The sequence below is a fragment of the Chiloscyllium plagiosum genome, unplaced genomic scaffold (assembly GCF_037043375.1).
Source record: "Chiloscyllium plagiosum isolate Xiang-an unplaced genomic scaffold, Cpla_swu_hap1 HiC_scaffold_35, whole genome shotgun sequence".
Lineage (NCBI taxonomy): Eukaryota > Metazoa > Chordata > Chondrichthyes > Orectolobiformes > Hemiscylliidae > Chiloscyllium > Chiloscyllium plagiosum.
The window spans coordinates 16,295,269-16,315,237 of NW_028270173.1; the positions used below are offsets into that span (position 1 = coordinate 16,295,269).

The 19,969-nt window shown below is 44.3% G+C and overlaps 1 protein-coding gene across 1 annotated transcript; it reads left to right on the forward strand.

Moving 5' to 3' along the window:
- Positions 1–10,594: 10,594 nt before the first annotated feature.
- On the forward strand, positions 10,595–18,428 carry LOC122541536 (zinc-binding protein A33-like). Its single transcript, XM_043678364.2, has 6 exons — positions 10,595–11,646; positions 11,843–11,938; positions 12,028–12,261; positions 12,907–12,929; positions 14,381–14,499; positions 16,627–18,428. The coding sequence occupies exons 1-6, from the start codon at positions 11,236–11,238 to the stop codon at positions 17,175–17,177; spliced, it is 1,434 nt and encodes a 477-aa protein (XP_043534299.2). The 5' UTR covers positions 10,595–11,235; the 3' UTR covers positions 17,178–18,428.
- The last annotated feature ends 1,541 nt before the right edge of the window (positions 18,429–19,969 follow it).

Consider the following 19,969-nt stretch of genomic DNA (forward strand, 5'->3'; position numbering starts at 1 on the left):
GGGCATTCATGTTTTAAGCATTCTGACCTTGATAAAATAGCCTATTGTTGCTTGGTCCCAAAACTCTCAAATCACCTTCATACACATTTCTACTCCGTATATTTTTATTCCCTTTAAGCCACATGTTAAAATGCCTGTTACTGAGTTTTTGGCCAGCTTATCTAAACCCTCATTAGATGTCCTATTGTGTTTAATAATGTTCCTAAGAAGTCAAATTACATTAAAACTTTGTATAAATGTAAGTTATTATTGAAATCTGAATTAGATTTATGAATATCATTTGGCTTAGAGTCATAGAGATGTACAGCATGGAAACAGCACCCTTCAGCCCAACCCGTCCATACCGACCAGATATCCCAACCCAATCTAGTCCCACCTGCCAGCACCCAGCCCAGATCCCTCCAAACCCTTCCTATTCATATACCCATCCAAATGCCTCTTAAATGTTGCAATTGTACCAGCCTCCACCACTTCCTCTGGCAGCTCATTCCATACCCATACCCCCCTCTGTGTGAAAACATTGCCCCTTAGGTCTCTTTTATATCTTTCCCCTCTCACCCTAAACCTATGCCCTCTAGTTCTGGAATCCCCAAACCCAGGGAAATGACTTTGCCTATTTACCCATCTATGTCCCTCATAATTTTGTAAACCTCAATAAGGTCACCCCTCAGCCTCCGACACTCCAGGGAAACAGCCCCAGCCTGTTCAGCCTCTCCCTACAGCTCAAATCCTCCAACCCTGGCAACATCCTTGTAAATCTTTTCTGAACCCTTTCTAGTTTCACAACATCTTTCCAATAGGAAGGAGACCAGAATTGCACACAATATTCCAACAGTGGCCTAACCAATGTCTTGTATAGCCGTAACATGACCTCCCAATTCCTGTACTCAATACTCTGACCAATAAAAGAAAGCATACCAAATGCTTTCTTCACTATCCTATCTACCTGCGACTCCACGTTCAAGGAGCTATGAACCTGCACTCCAAGGTCTCTTTGTTCAGCAACACTCCCTAGGACCTTACCATTAAGTGTACAAGTCCTGCTAAGATTTGCTTTCCCAAAATGCAGTACCTCGAATTTATCTGAATTAAACTCCATCTGGCACTTCTCAGACCATTGGCCCATCTGGTCAAGATCCTGTTGTAATCTGAGGCTTGATGACTATCTTGTATTGAGGAGAAAGTGAGGTCTGCAGATGCTGGAGATCAGAGCTGGAAATGTGTTGCTGGAAAAGCGCAGCAGGTCAGGCAGCATCCAGGGAACAGGAGAATCGACGTTTCGGGCATAAGCCCTTCCTGAAGAAGGGTTTATGCCCGAAACGTCGATTCTCCTGTTCCCTGGATGCTGCCTGACCTGCTGCGCTTTTCCAGCAACACATTTCCAGCGACTATCTTGTATTGACCAACTTGAGTTTTTCTCTCACACAAAAAGGAAACAGTGACTCTTCATAAACCCAATCAAAACCTTTCATCATCCTACCCAAGTCTTCAAGTTTCATGAGAAAAGAGAGTCAGCCTTTTTATCTTTTCCTCATGGTGTTAACCTTGCCCTTTCTGAGTTTGGTTAGATAATTGAATATTCTTCATATAATTTTAACGGTATTACATCATTTTAATCTCATCTTCATATCAACCTGATTTAATTCCCTTTGAAATACTAAAGCAATTATTAAGTATATCTGCAATTTTGTTCTTGTCTGTAGTTGAATCCTGTCCATATCTTAGTGACTCTGTTCCCAGCCCAAGTTATATTTTGTTGTTGTGCCTGTACAAGATTTTACTCATTTCAAATTCCTCTTCTCCTTTCCTCATTTTTTTTATTGATTTCTCTCCTAAAAATTCTCCCCTTGTCATTCTCTCTTCTACCATCTGTGTCTTGCCTCTGTCCTCACATCAGTTTATTCATTATGCCTTATTTAATCTATGGTATTCATTATTGTTTTATTTATTTTGTTTGTATGTGAATATAGCTTTCCTTGACCCTATTGAACAACCTTTAAATTATTTCAAAGTTCTTCTACTTCATTGTTTGCCAGTCATTAAGTTTATTTTCCAAAAATCTGTTGACCTCCTGCATATTGATGTTTATATAATCTATTAAACATTCTCATGCCTTTCCCCCAATTCAGTAATAACTTAATGTATATTATGTTATTGTCGCTAAATACCTAGATGTTCCCTAATATTATTTCCATTACCTACTATGTTTTATTGAAGACAAGGTTCATTATTAGATCTAATAATGGGAAAAAAAGAACTGCGGATGCTGGAGATCTGAAACAAAAAAAATACATTGATGGAGAAATTCAGCACATCTCACAGCAAGTGTAGAGAAAACAGTTAATGTTTCAAGTCCAATAGCCCTTCTTCAGAATTAAATGTAGGGCCACTGACCTGGAAACACATGCTCTGTTTTCTCTCTACACATGTTATAAGACAGACTGAATTTCTCCAATAGTTTCTGGTTTTGTTTAGTGAATCGTCTCTTGTTGGGCTTCTTACATTCTGCATTAGGAGAAAAATCATGTACCTATTATAGGAACTCCCTTCACTTATCACCTTTCCCACTTCTTTTGTCCAATTAATATTAGAATAGCTGAATTACACCTCCCAACCCCCATTAATGTTTTCTTATTTAATTTCCTAATTTTCATGTAAGACTCTTATTCCACTCACATTCTGCTCTTAATTAGGCTGTGAACAACACCTCTTTGTGTGATTAATCCTTTGTCACCTTCTGTTGCTATCCAAATCTGTGCACCTTATTGTACTGCTATTTAATAAATACAACTACTTGATTTTTTTTTACCTCAGCAAAACACTCAAACAAATAGCTTCATTAATTACCAAGCACGGCCATACAACAGTAGTGCATTCTTTAAACTGCAACCTACTGCTCAATTGAATAAGTATATCCTGACTTTTCTGTAGTCAGAACAGAATCGCTCCTCCATCTCACTCCTTGCAATGTGTCATTGCCTCTAGTTGCTGTAAAACACTGATCCTAGATAAATTCCATTCACTTTAAAGCAAGCCCTCAATCAACTTTCCCTATCACTGAGTAGATGCAATGTTTACAGGAACGCCATTGAATTTTGCATTACTGATTAAAGGGTTATTAATATCAACTAAACAAAAGCTCAAGTGTGAGACTAATCTTGGTCCAATCCTGAGTATGATCAACTACAATGATATGAGCTGAATCTAATACTTGGAGTAATTTGTGAACTCACCAATGCCTCTCAGGATCGACAAAAAAGTTCATCGTATGATATACATGGAACAAGCCTTTCCTACGCACACACTCATCTATCAACAAAACCTGAAGGCACTGCAGATGCTTTAATTCAGAAACAAAAACAGAAGTTGCTGGAAAAGATCAGCAGGCCTAGCAGCATCTGTGAAGAAAATCAGAGTTACCATGTCGGGTCCAGTGACACTTCCTCAGACCGAATGGAAGAACCGGATCAATTCTGAGGAAGGGTTACGAGACCTGAAATGTTATCATCTGTGCAGAGAAATCAGAGTTGTCGGACCTGCTGAGCTTTTTCAACAACTTCTGTTTTTGTTTCTAATCTAAAACACACTGGATGACCAAATAATAAATCCCTTTCACACACTCAGCAGATGAATGGCCTTGGTCCATTTTGGAAGGAATGATGGTCAGCAGCTCAGCTGTATTTAAAGCTCTTTTAATGGTCTTTTAACATAAATATTTTAAAGCTATCTTATCAGAGTGAACATGTTAGTGACCAATGATGATGGATAAATTAGTGAACTCTTTTCCATAGAGCACACAGAGCAGGTGAATTGCATCTCCCTAGTGTGAATGGGTCAATGCATTTCCAATTTAGATGGCAGTTGAATACTTTCCCACATGCTCATCAATTCCTGGTTCCTCCATGTTTTGGGTGTCCTTGTAACTCTACAGTTTGATCAATCCATTGAAGCCTCGGCCATTTCCAGAATATTTATAATTTTTTCTTGAAATAAATTATGTGACCTTTTGTTTGTCCAGCTGAATATATAGTTAAGGCTCGTTTTACAGTCAGTGCATCAGAACCCTGAATCCTGTGTGTCTCAGTTTTTTTTGTCCTCCTTAAGATTGATACTTAAAATCTTTCCCATTCGCAGAACAGACCATCACTTCTCCCTTTGCGTTCAAAGAGTGATAATATTCAGATCCTGATTAATTGAGTGACTCTGTTAGACCTTGATGCGATCTTTGGTTTGAGTTTCCTGTCTGCAAATCTCCCTGCAATACCCTGTTTACAAAAATCGTCGTACTCAGTGCAAAGTAGAAACTTGGACAATTCCAGTTCCTACAGACACATTTTTCTCTCTTGTTCCCTCAGACGTGTAAATCCCCAATCCGCAACTTTTTCCCCGTGTTGAAATCCAAACCCCGTCGCACCATTTCACTTTTCCTCGGAGTCACATATCTCTCCATATCTCCCTTGCGCTCATGTGTATAGCGCATGCGTTCTGCATCACTTTGGCCCTGCCCAATGTCCCCCGGGATGTACGATAACCAATCAAGGTCTCTAATATACACTACCGTCTTTGGGAACAGAGACGTGAGGCCTCGCCCATTCACCTTCTGCGCAAAATCAAAGCTCCCCCTTCCTTTCCCAAGATAGCGGTCCCCAACACGGCACTTCGGGACCATCGGTCTCAGCTGCAAATTGCTTGGCAAGAAAGTAATTAATCGGGAATTACAGCTACTATAAATCGTTTACGGAGTTTCCCATCCATCCGTTGGCTTCATCGTCACCTCCAAATCCCCGACTGTTTCCCATCGCCATTCCTCTCTTTGCGCATGGTCTGATCACTTCCAACGCTGCACATACACACACTGTGGTTTTGATGGAAGACTCTCGGGAGCGCGATCCACACTGGGGTAAAATCACCTCCATTGAAAGATGTAATCCTATTATCGTGGTTTTGCTTGCTGAGTGGATGGAGGCAAGGGAACCGATAGCTAACTCAGTCCACCAGGAAACAAATTCATCTGCAGGCGGTCCCATTAAGAACATGAACGAAAATAAATTGGAATTTATGGAGTCAAGAATCCACAAAGCAAGAAGAATAACAACATCTAACTTATTTTGACATATGAACTCACGAGGATGAATAAATAAATCTATTCCCAAACACAACGTATTTCGGCAGCATTTTTCCAACCAGGTGCATCGATCGTGAACAGAAACATTTAGAGTCATATAAATCCTACCGCACGGAGACAAGTCCTTTGGCCCAAATTAGTCTATGCCGACCAAAACGCCAGTCCATGGCTAACCTCATTTCCCTGCACTTGGCCCATATCCTTCCCATCCTTTCCTATCCATTTATTGTCCAAATGCCTCTTAAATATTGTTAATGTCCCATCTAAACCATTTCCACTCATTCCATATGCATACCAAGCTCTGTATAAAAAAAGTTGTCCCTCAGGTTTCCTTTTATTCTTTCACCTCTAACCTCAAACTGATGCTATCTAGTCCAGGATTCCCCACTCCTAAGAAAAAGACTGAATGCATTCACCTTATCCATGCCTCTCATGACCTTATACACCTCGATAAGCTCCCCAGCAACCCCCCACCCCCCCCCCCACCTCAATTCCTACGCCCTAATGAAAAAGTCCTAGCTTGTCCAAACTCTCTCTACAACTCAGACAATTGAGACTAGGCAACATCCTTGCAAATTTCTTCTGCATTCTTTCCAGTTTAATAACATCCTTCCTATGACAAGGTGACCAAAACTGAACACAATACTCCAAGTTTTTGAATTAGTGGTGCTGGAAGAGCACAGCAGTTCAGGCAGCATCCGAGGATCAGCAAAATCGATGTTCCAGGCAAAAGCCCTTCATCAGGAATAAAGGCAGAGAGCCTGAAGTGTGGAGAGATAAGCTAGAGGAGGGTGGGGGTGGGGAGAAAGTAGCATGGAGAACAATAGGTGAGTGGGGGAGGGGATGAAGGTGATAGGTCAGGGAGGAGGGTGGAGTGGATAGGTGGAAAAGAAGATAGGCAGGTAGGACAAGTCATGGGGACACTGCTGAGATGGAAGTTTGGAACTAGAGTGAGGTGGGGGAAGGGGAAATGAGGAAACTGGTGAAGTCCACATTGATGCCCTGGGGTTGAAGTGTTCCGAGGCGGAAGATGAGGCATTGTTCCTCCAGGTGTCTGGTGGTGAGGGAGCGACAGTGAAGGAGGCCCAGGACCTCCATGTCCTCAGCAGAGTGGGAGGGCGAGTTGAAATGTTGGGCCACAGGGCGGTGTGGTTGATTGGTGCGGATGTCCCGGAGATGTTCCCTAAAGTGCTCTGCTAGGAGGTGTCCAGTCTCCCCAATGTAGAGGAGACCGCATCGGGAGCAACAGATGCAATAAATGATATTAGTGGATGTGCAGGTAAAACTTTAATGGATGTGGAAGGCTCCTTTAAGGCCTTGGATGGAGGTGAGGGAGGAGGTGTGGGGGCAGGTTTTGCAGTTCCTGCGGTGGCAGGGGAAGGTGCCAGGATGGGAGGGTGGGTTGTAGGGGGGTGTGGACCTGACCAGGTAGTCACGGAGGGAACGGTCTTTGCAGATGGCGGAAAGGGGTGGGGAGGGAAAGATATCCCTGGTGGTCGGGTCCATTTGGAGGTGGTGGAAATGTCAGCGGATGATTTAGTTTATGCGAAGGTTGGTAGTGTGGAAGGTGAGCACCAGGGGCGTTCTGTCCTTGTTACGGTTGGAAGGGTGGGGTCTAAGGGCGGAGGTGTGGGATGTGGACAAGATGCGTTGGAGGGCATCTTTAACCTTGTGGGAATGGAAATTGTGGTCTCGAAAGAAGGAGGCCATCTGGTGTGTTCTGTGGTGGTACTGATCCTCCTGGGAGCAGATACGGCGGAGGTGCAGGAATTTGGAATGCGGGATGGCATTTTTGCAAGAGGTAGGGTGGGAAGAGGTGTAATCCAGGTAGCTGTGGGAGTCGGTGGATTTGTAGAAAATGTCAGTGTCAAGTCGGTCGTCATTAATGGAGATGGAGAGGTCCTGGAAGGGGAGGGAGGTGTCAGAGATGGTCCAGGTAAATTTAAGGTCAGGGTGGAATGTGTTGGTGAAGTTGATGAATTGCTCAACCTCCTCACGGGAGCATGAGGTGGTGCCAATACAGTCATCAATGTGGTGGAGGAAGAAGTGGGGTGTGGTGCTGGTGTAATTACGGAAGATGGACTGTTCTATGTAACCAACAAAGAGACAGGCATAGCTGGGGCCCATACGTGTGCCCATGGCTACCCCTTTGGTCTGTAGGAAGTGGGAGGATTCGAAGGAGAAATTGTTAAGGGTGAGGACCAGTTCGGCCAAATGAATGAGAGTGTCGGTGGAAAGGTACTGTTGGGGACGTCAGCAGAGGAAAAAACGGAGGGCTTGAAGGCCCTGGTTATGGCGGATGGAGGTGTAGAGAGATTGGATATCCATGGTGAAGATGAGGCGTTGAGGGCCAGGGAAATGGAAGTCTTGGAGGAGGTGGAGGGCGTGGGTGGCGTCTCAAACGTATGTGGGGAGTTCCTGGAGTAGGGGGGATAGGACAGTGTTGAGGTAGGTAGAGATGAGTTCAGTGGGGCAGGAGCATGCTGAGACAATGGGTCGGCCAGGGTGGTCAGGCTTGTGGATCTTGGGATGAACATAGAACCGGGCAGTGTGGGGTTCCCGGACTATGAGGTTCGAAGTTGTGGGTGGGAGATGTCCTGAGGTGGTGAGGTTCTGTATGGTCTGGGAGATGATGGTTTGGTGATGGGGGGTGGGGTCATTGTCGAGGGGGCGGTAGGAAGAGGTGTCCTTGAGTTGCCATTTGGCTTCAGCGGTGTAGAGGTCAGTGCACCAGACTACCACTGCACCCCCTTTATCTGCTGGCTAGATGGTGAGGTTGGGATTGGAGCAGAGGGATTGGAGGGCTGCGCGTTGTGAGGGTGAGAGGTTGGAGTGGGAGAGGGCGGTAGACAGGTTGAGGCGGTTAATGTCCCGGTGGCAGTTGGAAATGAAGAGGTTCAGGCCAGGTAATAGGCCAGCGTGGGGTGTCCAGGTGGATGCAGTGTGTTGGAGATGGGCGAAGGGCTCCTCGGAAGGTGGGCAGGAGTCTTGATTGTGAAAGTAAGATCGGAGGCGGAGGCGGCGGAAGAAGTGTTCGATGTCATGGCGTGTATTAAATCCATTGAAGCGTGGACGGAGAGGGATGAAGGTGAGTCCTTTGCTGAGGACTGATCATTCGTCCTCAGTGAGGGGAAGATCTGGAGGGATGGTGAAAACCTGACAGGGCTGGGAGCTGGGATCTGGTGTGGGTGTGGAGCTGGGAGTGGGGGCGGTGCCAGTAATTGGAGTGGGTGTGATTGTGGGTGGAATGGGGGTGGAGTCATGAGCAGGGGTGGTGCTCCCCTCAGGGTTCTGTGGGCCGAGAATGGTGACAGTGGGATATGTGGGGGGGTGTCAGCAGAATGCAGGTGAGTGGCGTTGGTGGGGGCGGAAGTGGTGGCAGACACAGTAGGGGTGGCGGAAGTCACTGAGCGTGTGACATCAGCGATGATGTGAGCGGCGGAAGTGATGTCACGTGTGATGTATGAGGAACTGTGAGGGGCGGAAGTGGTTGTGGGAGTGGCCATGATGGGGGAGGAAATGACATCATCAATCAGCGTGGGGGTGGCAGCTGCACCAGCTGCATGGCTAATGGAGTCCAAATAGTTCCCAAGGGAATCTTCTGGAATGTTTGAGGAGCGCTGGTTATGCAGGTGGGTAGATAAAACTTTGTTGTACTTACAGTTTTTGATGTTTGAGATGGAGTTGAAATTATGAATTCTCCTGAGGATGTAGTACAGAGTGGGCAGCCTCACCAACATCTTGTGTTACTGCAACATAACTTCCCAACGACTATATTCAAAGACCTGACTGATGAAGTCTGGTGTGCCAAAAGCCTTCTTCACTGCCCTGTCTACCTGTGACTCGACTTTTAGAGAACTGTGAACCTGACTACCTACATCCTTCTGTTCCACTACACTTCTAGGCCCTAGCATTCATCATGAAATTCCTACCTTGATTCGACTTTTCGAAATGCAAGACCTCATTTATTAACCTTGTCTATATTAAACTCCATTTGCCCCTTCTCAGCCCACTTGCCAAAGTGATTCCGGTCCTGCTATAATTTCTGATAACCTTCCTCACTGTCCACAATACCACCTATTTTGGAGGCATCAGGAAACTTACTAATCGTGCCTTGTACAATCTCATCCAAATAATTGATATAGATAACAAACAGTAATGGGCCCGGCACCAATCGCTAAGGCACTTCACTAGTCACAGACCTCCAGTCTGACAAGCATCCTTCCACTATTACCATTTACTTCCTACCAACAAGCCAATTTTATATCCAATTTTCCAGCTTGCCCTGGATTCCATGCAATCTAACCTTCCAGAGCAGCCAACCATGTGGAACCTTACAAAAGGGTCTTACTGAAATCCATATAGACTACGTCTACCACCATGCCCTCGTCAACCTTCCTGGTCACTTCATCAAAGAACTCTAATAAGTTTGTGAGGCATGATCTCCCACTTGCAAAGTCATGCTGACTACTCCTAATCAAATCTTGTATTTCCAAATGCATCTATACGTTATCGCCCAGAATGTTTTCAAGTAAATTACCCACCACAGATATTAAGCTTATTGCTCTGTAGTCCCCAGGTTTTTCTTTGCAGCCTTTCTTTAATAACGGCACAACATTTGCTACCATTTGGTCTTTTAGGACCTCACCCATAGCTAACGATGATGCAAAAATATCATACGAAGAGAAATCAGAGTTAATATTTCGGGTCCAGTGACCCTTCCTCATGACTTCTATTCACAGATACTGTCAGACCTGCTGAGATTTTCCAGCAACTTCTGTTTTTGTTTATGATTAACAGTTTTTGGCTTTTTGTTTAGAAACCCAATTGCATCATTCCCCCCCCCCCCCCCCTCCCCTCCCCCCTCCCCCCTCCCCAGCTTCCACAGCAAACCAACATTCCAGAAACAGACCATTACCTGTTTCGCTGTCAGGGCTGATGCCACCTGTGAGTTAGAGGTGGTGGTCTCTCCTTCGAATCTAACTTCGGATACTGAGCACAGTCCCCAGGCTTGGAGGGCGGTTGTTATTCTCACCTTAGTTGATGCGTCTTTAGAGAGTCATAACGTCATAGACTACAATCAGTCGACATTCAAGCTACTGCACTTTATGGGGTTTGGGGCACTTTCGAATGACCCAGTTTGGGGTAATGTGCTTTACCTACACCTTCAAGGGAATATAACAGAACATCATAAGTCCAATCCTTCTACTATCATCTCCGTGCCCGTCATCTGAAATCACTGCTTGATATTATGCTGGTTTCTGCTATTGACTGAACGATGTACTCACTAGCTTCAAGTTCAGTTTCTGGACCGGGGTCTTTTCACCAGAGGGATTGTATTCAGCAGAGCGTACAGTCTTCAAAAAGACAATGGAATCTCAACCCCCACCCAACTCCACCAGTTTTCCTTCCAAACACTCGCTCTCGTCTCCACTCCCTTCAATTTGCCATTTTTTCTGACCACCCAACAAGCCGGTTGATATCTGCCTACCGCCTACATGTATCCATCCCCATTGCTGTCAATCACACGGTAGACCAGCATGAGGCTGGAAGAACACAGCAAGCCAGGCAGCATCGGGAGGTGGAGAATTCAGCGGTTCGGGTGTAACCCTTCAGTTAATTTGGTGTGCAAACTTCTTGATCATGCCTGCCTACGTTTACGTTCAAATTTTTACTGTCTAGCACACACAAAAAAGTTATCCAGTCCCAACCCTGCAAATCACCCGCCAGTCACAAAAGAAACACACAGAACAACAGTTACCACTTGTTTTCTAATGAGCTAATGTAGTATCCAAATTGCTACAGGACCAACTGTGCCTATTATCCAAAATAACTGTCTGACATTTCAGGATTTTGTGCTCGGGACCAGGGCAGCAAGTGCAATTTTCGCTTTTTCATCAAAAGCGTATTGGACTACAGAGAGTTCAAACTGGGGGAAAATGCGCCTCTCCACTTCGTCTTCCTCCTCTCTTTCTCTCTCTAGTTTACAATAGAGTTTGTTCAGAAACTGTTGCGGTGAATTTGGGAGGAACGGGGGAACGGAATGTGCACAGCGGCACTGCAACAGCCACAGTAAAACTTGGTTGAATCAGGAAGTGCTGAGATTGAATATGGCTTCCAAACAGCAGCTCCAGAGTTTGACTGGAGAGGCAATTTGTCCCATTTGTCTGGATTTCTTCACCGATCCGGTTACACTGGATTGTGGGCACAACTTCTGCCGCTTCTGTATCACCGAGAGTTGGGAAAAGAAGGAGATAAACTCCTGCCCGGAATGTAGAGAGGTGTTTCCGGAAAGAAACCTCAGGGTAAATCGGGCCTTAGCGAATCTGGGCGAGGAGGCTCGAAAATTAAAGCTGGATCCGAAAGAGAAGGAAAGTAAACCTCACTGTGAGAAACATCAGGAAGATCTGAAGCTGTTTTGTGAAACTGACAAGAAGTTGATCTGTCTGATTTGTAGAGATTCGCGGGAACACAGAGAGCACCGCTTCATCCCGGTTAAAGAGGCTGTTGAAGTCTACAAGGTAAAAAGGGAAATATTTTATTAATATTTTATTTTATTAATCTGTTAAGAGATGGTGTCACACACCTCTGGTGCAGGCGGGATTTGAACCCTGATCTCGGGCTTAAAGCTCTATGGAAATAATTTATCAAGTGAGAGTTTTATTGTGTTTTTGTGGTCTAAAGCTTTAATTCTGTGATTTTCTCTCCCAATTCCAGGATCAACTGAAATCTTCCTTAGATGCTCTCACGAAGAAGAAATCGGCGGTTTTAGAAATGGAACGGAAACAGAAATTGAAGATTTCTGAAACTAAAGTAATCTCTCCTTGTACAGGTTTTCCGGAATCTGGTTTTGTTCCCTTTATCACGGCACATTTATGACGTTTCGCATTCCATTTTGGTAGGAACAGGCGAGCAGTCTGCAGACCCACATCACATCCGAGTTCACTAAAATGCACCAGATTCTCACTGAGAAAGAACAGCGTTTACTCAGCGATCTCAAGGAAGAAGAGGAGGGGATTGTAGATCCCATGGAGAAAAATCTTCGAGAGATTCAGGAGAAATTAAATTTTATTGAGGAGACAATGTCAACGTTGCAGAAACAGATGGTGGAAGCAGATGAGCTGGTAATTACGAAGGTAAGCGAATATATATTGTTCAGTGAACCTTTACCCGGTTGCAAAATGCCTGTTAAATTAATACTGCATTTACTGAAAAAGAGAAATAGAATCAAGCTGAATTTGTACCTGTTTTTCGACGGTTCTCCTGTTGTCACTGAACTAACCTCTCCAAAACTATCTCGGGAACAGCAGCAACCGCGCTATTAGACCTTGTGATCTAATTATTTGTGGTCAATCCTTTTCTTGTTGGATAAGTGTGATTTCCCCCTTGAATCCACACTGTCATTCTGGACAACGCACATGCAGGAAACTACGTGGGCGTGTCACGCACATTAATTCTGACAATTGCTGTTGGATTTTTCTTAACCACCAGCGTGTCGGTCAGCACATTCCAGATCATCATGATTTGTTGTTAAAAGAAAATTGACTACGTTTCATTCCAGTAATGTTGACGGTTTGTTACTTTACATTACAGATCGCCAGTACTTGGTTCCTTTAGAATTGAGGCATTTGGCTTACTTTGGCATTCCGCGGTGTTAATTCCAAATCCACCACTTTACCCTTCCGTGTCAAATCATAATTGCCCGGTGTCTGCACATTTCAGCTATCTCTTCTTCAAATCTGTTGCTACTATCCTCATTATTTGTAATTTATTTATTTCAGGGGAAAGCGTGCCTGAAGAAAAGGTAGGACAGGGATTTTACTGAAGTCATGCAAAGTTGTTTAAAAAAAATCTTACGAGTGTGTTGTTATGATTATTAACGATTTCATCCCTGTGCACAGGCACAAATTATATTTTAAAATGATTATTAATTAGCAGATAATATCTCCACTTATCTTACCGCAGTAATACGTTTTAATATAGTGACTCATAACTGTGCTCTATTTTTAAAATTAAATTACAAGACGACATAGATTCAGACAGCAGAGAAGAGACCTTTCAGCCCATCGAGTCTGCACTAGTCCCACTTTCCAACCTTGAAGTTATGATATTGCAAATACTCATCCAAACACTTTATAAAAGATGCAAAGACTCTTGCCTTAACAACACCACGGCAGTGCATTCCAGATTCTTCCACCGTCTAAGTAAAAAACATCCTCAAACCCGACCCTTCACTTTAAAAAAGTAGCCTACTCGTTATTTCACATTCAAATAAGGGAAACAGGTGCTCCTATCAACCCTGCCCCTGACGCTCTTCATTTTATGCGCCGCTATCAGCGTCACCAACCCCTCCATCCCACCCCGCCCCCAATACACAGACACACACGCACACACAGCCTGACGTGTAAATAATACTCTGATCTTCCAATGTCTTGTGTGGCTATGACTTTGAGATTGACCCTGAGGGAGCCACACGGCTCTTCTTTGCAAAGTTTGAACTTACACGACACCTAATGACCCTGAGAAACCCATGTCCCGAAGCAGAACGGAGTTCTGTGTTTAATCTAATTTGCTCTGTCCAAAAAACTGCAACCATTCATATAGCGCCCTCAATGCATTTAAACATACAAATGCTCTGCATTCGAACATTAGAGGTCAGAAAACAAAAATTGAGACCAAGCCACACAAGAAGATACTAACACATATGACGAGATCAGATTTGTGGGCCAGATTGAAGGAGGAAGGAGAGGTAGAGAGGCTCAGGATTTAGCGAGAGATTTTCAGAGTTTAAGGACTCGACAATTTCAGACACAATCGCCAGTAGTGAAGAGGCTGCAATCAGAGGTGTGCAAGAGACCAGAAGTAGAGCAGCTCAAGATACCCAGAGAGTTGAGTGCCTGTCTATTGCACAATTCGATGGTAAGTAAATACCCAATGCTTAGATGTTTACGCATTTAATATTTTCAGTCTTCTTCTTTGAATTTCAAGTTTTGTGTATAAAATACTGTCTCAAGCATGTAGGCTTCATGCTTATCTTCTCTTGGGGTGTCATAGCAACAGCCTATTAAACATTTTCTTGACCTAGGAGTTCTAATTCCCTGCCCCTGCATTGCCAGGTTATCTTTCACTCATTTTCTGTCATATTCACTCTAACTCAACAAATGCTGCAAGTTGGGAGTATTTGTACAATTTAGATAATTCCTTGAATTTTCTAACCTTAACATATTTATCACATCAACTGTTTACTATTTACAGGATTAGTGAGGATATCCAATTACTCTCAATTGCTGATGCAACTGCCTTGTCCATTGAAAAGTTCAAAGGGCCTTTACAGTATACAGTGTGGAGAGAAATGATTGCCTCTATTGACCCCGGTAAAATTTCTTTAATTTTTTTTCTGATTATAAACATACTTGTAAAGTCATCAAATGGTCTCTAAAACCCCAGATTAAATACACACATTGCCGGTTGTTAATCCCAGGATTATCTTTATTTGCATAATTTTCTTTAGGTGGGAACTACTGGGTAAGTGGCAGAAACCATTATAACAGTAGTGAAGGGATCTGGATGACTAGAGCAATAAAGCACAGCTGTCAGGATATGATAAACAAATTTATGCAGACTAGTCTGACATAACCTTAAATCCTGGGGGATATTCTGTCGTTATGCGAATTCCATTTAGGCAATGGAAATATTGTCTTCACAGGCAATTAATCAGACTCTTTCGGCAACAGATGTGGCTTCAGATACTATGGCTCTATCCCTGAATAATGGATAGATGTAGTGAATAATTGAAAAGTTCACATTCGCAACAGAATCAAAGAGTTAAACATTCTAATATTTATTACGTAATCGTGTCTAGGAGAAAACAGAGGCGGGGTCAAACATAGAAACATTGGAGGTATTGGAAGGCAAAGGAAGGCAGTGAAAAGTGGGAAAAACACCTTAGATTGAGGGAGGTTGATTTTCTGCTTGACCTATGAATTCAGTCAAAGGATCAAATCTTTCTGAAGGAATTGTCAGTCAGTCTTCCACCAGTTTGCTGCTTGGGACCATGCTCTGTGGTAATGAATGGTGGTTGAATTCAGGAAATCATTCACTGCTCAGCAGGACTGGGGAGTGAGCAGATGGAGGTGGGATTGGGAGAAATTTTGGTAGTCCCATCAATACTGAGTAGATGTGAGGTAGAATGGTGAGAAGGTGCTTGGGAAAAGCAAAAGCAAGTCAAGCAGTAGTTGGAAAAAATATAGTCTCTTGACCACAGAACAATTGTGAAAACAGAGAAGATGCTTTCATTGCTAAATAATGCTCTTGGTGCCTATAATGTGAAGCTGTGGGCTTCAAAGTCAATGGTTCTTTGAGATTGAGTCACTGTTCTAATTCAGGAAATAAGACAATCAATTTTCCAACACTAAGTCATGGAAACAATATTGAGATCATGATTAAAGAACATTTTTGACGATGATATTTGTGATATATTTTTGATCAGGGCACCTAGAATTTGAAACACTTGCAGTATTTCTGATGGGTTCTCTTTATAAGCACTGTGCACACACAACATACCAAGGTTCCCCACATTTACTGCAGGAAAGAGATGTCTATTTTTGCAGCTGCAACACAATTTACAAACAGGTCATTGGCCAAGTCCGATTGTGATCTTGTAATTGCTCTGGTTACAATGTAAATCTGAAGACTGATGAGATGGAAATCTCTCCCAACCATTTTATCCAGCACTATGGAGAGTAAGGGAGACATAGTGTTCCTTCAAGGTGTCAGGAACTGCTAGGAGAATTTGATTATGATTTGGCAACAAAATATAAGATGTAACCCCAAAGCTATTGAAATGGTTGTGCTTGGAGAGATTGTGATTGTGAGAGCAGTGGGGAGAAGAGGTTAAATTTGGACCCCTCTCTCACTCATCATTTAATTTAATCTTTATTGCAATGTGCTTTTGAAAAGGAGATGATGGCTTGCTTTCTTGAACAGCTGCAATATTTTTTATTTCATTCATTCATGGCATGCGTGTGTCTCCAGCTGACCCAGCACTATTGCCATCCCTAATTTGTGTGTTTCTGTTTGCTGCAGTCCATTTGGTCGATGTAAATGCAAAATGCTGTTAGAGAGGGGTTTCAAGGATCCTGACCCAGCAATGAACGGCAAATACCAATATTCCACCTCTGACACTCTCCATCAACTTTCTGTTGTCTCCTCTTCCCACCATATTTTTGTCAAACATCCCATTGCATTTTGTTACTACACTTTCCCTTGCGTCTCTTTCCCCTGCTTTTCTGCGCTCCACCCACACATAATCTCAGTTAACCTTCTGCTTGCCACTCCTTCATCACTCATCTCCAGCTCTGGACCTCCACCCTCCCTGTGTTCTCTCGGGCCTCTGCCTCTATCGACACTCTTCCACAGTTCTCCATTGCCTTTCTCTCTTTGATCTCCCCCACACTCTAATTCAGTGATATGTTGTTGTTTTTTACTACTTTTCCTCCCAGCTCCAGCCTCCCTGACTCTGGATCCAAACACAGCGAGTCCCTGGCTCATCGTGTCTGAGGACCGGACCAGTGTCAGCGTGGGGGATAAGCTGCAGACACGCTCTGACTCCCAAGAGAATATTGATCACTGGCTCAGTGTCCTGGCATCGGAAGGATTCACATCAGGGAGATATTACTGGGAGGTGGGAGTGAGCAACAAGAGTCGATGGATTGTGGGTGTGGTCCCAGAATCTATGGACCGGACAGAGACGAACGACCCAAAACTGGAGACCCAATACTGGATTGTGGGACTTGCCTCTGGAAGAGGTTACTTTGCTGCCACATCCAGCTCTGATATCACTCTTACCCCGAACACAGAACCCCAGAAAGTCGGGATTTTTCTGGACTATGAGGGTGGACAAGTATCATTTTACAATGCAGATAACATGTCCCATCTCCACACCTTCACCCACACTTTCACTGAGAGGATTGTTCCCATCTTCTATCCGGAACTGAATGACCATGGTAAAAATTCCACCCCGCTGACCATCTGCGGGACTAAAGGGCCCTGACAGATCCATCTCATAGTTTCACCCCGTCTCCTTGCCTCCTGACAGTTGTCAAACAGGTGGTTGTCAGTTAACATTCCGGGAATAAACCCTGTACCGGAACTGGGAACTGAAAGATCAGCAAGGAGCTCTGCGGGGCTGGGGGAAAGAAGGAGGGGGAAGAGAGGAAACAAATAAAAGCTCAACTGTAGGGAGGGACTGACTGGGTAGAATGAGCTGTGAGCTGCAGGAACCCGGGGACCTTCCTGCCTGTAATGTTGCTCTATAGACGGGTGGTGGCGCTACATAACGGTGTTGGCAATGAATCAGTCAGTGGTTCTCAGACTGGGCTCAGGGGAGTCTTTCCAGGGAGACATCAAATCATTTCTCTGGAGAGGAGTATTTCCAGAGGATACCCATAATAATATTGCAGGACGTGGGGCAAGGGGAGAGAGGAAGAGAAAAAAAAGGCATCCTGTTTTGTACAAATGATCTGGAATTGGTGAAATCCCTGTCTGACCAGCTGTCAATACTTACACTCCGAAAGTTCCCGAAATCTCGCCCTTCTTCAGGATGATGAGGATCCTCGCTGTCATGTGTTTTTTTTAGCGGGGAGTCTCAGATTTACTTTCGGGTGAAGGAGAGGGGAGCGGGAGACCCGCTGCTGCTGCTGTGATACTCGGCTCTTTTCAACCCGGACCAAGTACCGTTCTCATGCCTGACCGTAGGGTGTTTCCGTCATTTTTTTTGTTTATATTAACCTCTCTTGGGTTTTTGTTCCCGTAGTTGTTCTAAGCTGCCAGTTTAACCGACTACAAATATACACGATGCCAGATATAACATCGTCAAATAACATTGACCAGGGTCGGTTTACCACAGGTCTGTAAATATTGCCCAGAATTGCATTGTCTAGAACGGTCCATTTATTTTGCGTTAAGTTGTATCTTGTGTATTTATGGAAGGATTTTCTTACATGAAATTGGAGTCTGCTTCTGGAAGTTTAAACGTCTACATGGAGTGTGGTTGCTACGAATCTTGCTTTTCACAGTCTATTTAACTTGAGGAATAAACCAACTGGATGTATATGGTATTAATGCAGAATATTAAACATCTTAAAAGCAGCTTACCTGACACGTTAGAGGAGACACCGTTATCGCCTACTGTAATTCTTTTTTTTTCTATTTTATCTCATCATGGGTGAAATAGTCCTTAAATCCTTGTTATGCAAGTATCTGTTTTATCAAAAGCATTATTAAAATAAATCACATATGAAAACTTTATCTATTATTGATGTACTTTAACTGTGTACTTATACTGGAGGCCAGTGATTGCTAATCCAAATAAATTCGCCAACAACAAAAAACTTGCGAACCAGTGCAATGGACCCATTTGTGTTAATTCACAAAACAAAACTCGTAAATAAATCCTACTTCAGAAAATAAGAACTTTGTTTGTTTCATTGGCAAAGTTCTCCAAGTTTGTATCCTTACAGTGCCCGTTCCGAATTCTGGTTGAACTAATTGGAGAAAGGACTAACAAGGTAAAAATGCCCCGTGCTGGCCTATTACCCGCCCTCGACCTCTTCATTTCCAACTGCTGCCGGGACATTAACCGCCTCAACCTGTCTACCCCCTTTCCCCACTCCAACCTCTCACCCTCACAAGGCACAGCCCTCCAATCCCTCTGCTCCAATCCTGACCTCACCATCAAGCCAGCAGTTAAAGGGGGTGCAATGGTAGTCTGGTGCACTGACCTCTACACCGCTGAAGCCAGATGCCAACTTGAGGACACCTTCTCCTACGCCCCCTCGACCATGACCCCACCCCCCATCACCAAACCATCATCTCCCAGACCATATAGAACCTCATCACCTCAGGAGTTCTCCCACCCACAGCTTCAAAACTCATAGTCCGGGAACCCCGCACTGCCCAGTTCTACCTCCTTCCCAAGATGCACAAACCTTATCACCCTGGCCGACCCATTGTCTCAGCATGCTCCTGCCCCACTGAACTCATCTCTTCCTACCTCAACACTATCCTATCCCCCCTAGTCCAGGAACTCCCCACATACGTTCGAGACACCAACGCCTCATCTTCACCATGGATATCCAGTCCCTCTACACCTCCATCCACCATGACCAGGGCCTCCAAGCCCTCCGTTTCTTCCTCTTCCAATGTCCCCAACAGTACCCTTCCACCGACACTCTCATTCGTTTGGCCGAACTGGTCCTCACCCTTAAGAATTTCTCCTTTGAATCCTCTCACTTCCTCCAGACCAAAGGGGTAGTCGTGGGCACCCATATGGGCTCCGGCTATGCCTGTCTCTTTTTTGGCTACGTAGAACATCCCATCTTCCATAATTACACCGGCACCAGTCCTGACCTCTTCCTCCGCTATATTGATGACTGCATTGGCACCACCTTGTGCTCCTGCGAGGAGGTTGAGCAATTCATCAACTTCACCAACACATTCCACCTTGACCTTAAATTTACCTGGACCATCTCTGACACCTGCCTCCCCTTCCTGGACCTCTCCATCTCCATTAATGACGAACAACTTGTCACCGACAATTTTTACAAACCCACCGACTCCCACAACTACCTGATTACACTTCTTCCCACCCTACCCCTTGCAAAAATGCCATCCCGCATTCCCAATTCCTCCGCCTCTGCCGTATCTGCTCCAGGAGGACCAGTTCCACCACAGAACACACCAGATTGCCTCCTTCTTTCGAGACCACAATTTCCCTTCCCATGTGGTTAAAGATGCTCTCCAATGCATCTCATCCACATCCCGCACCTCCACCCTCAGACACCA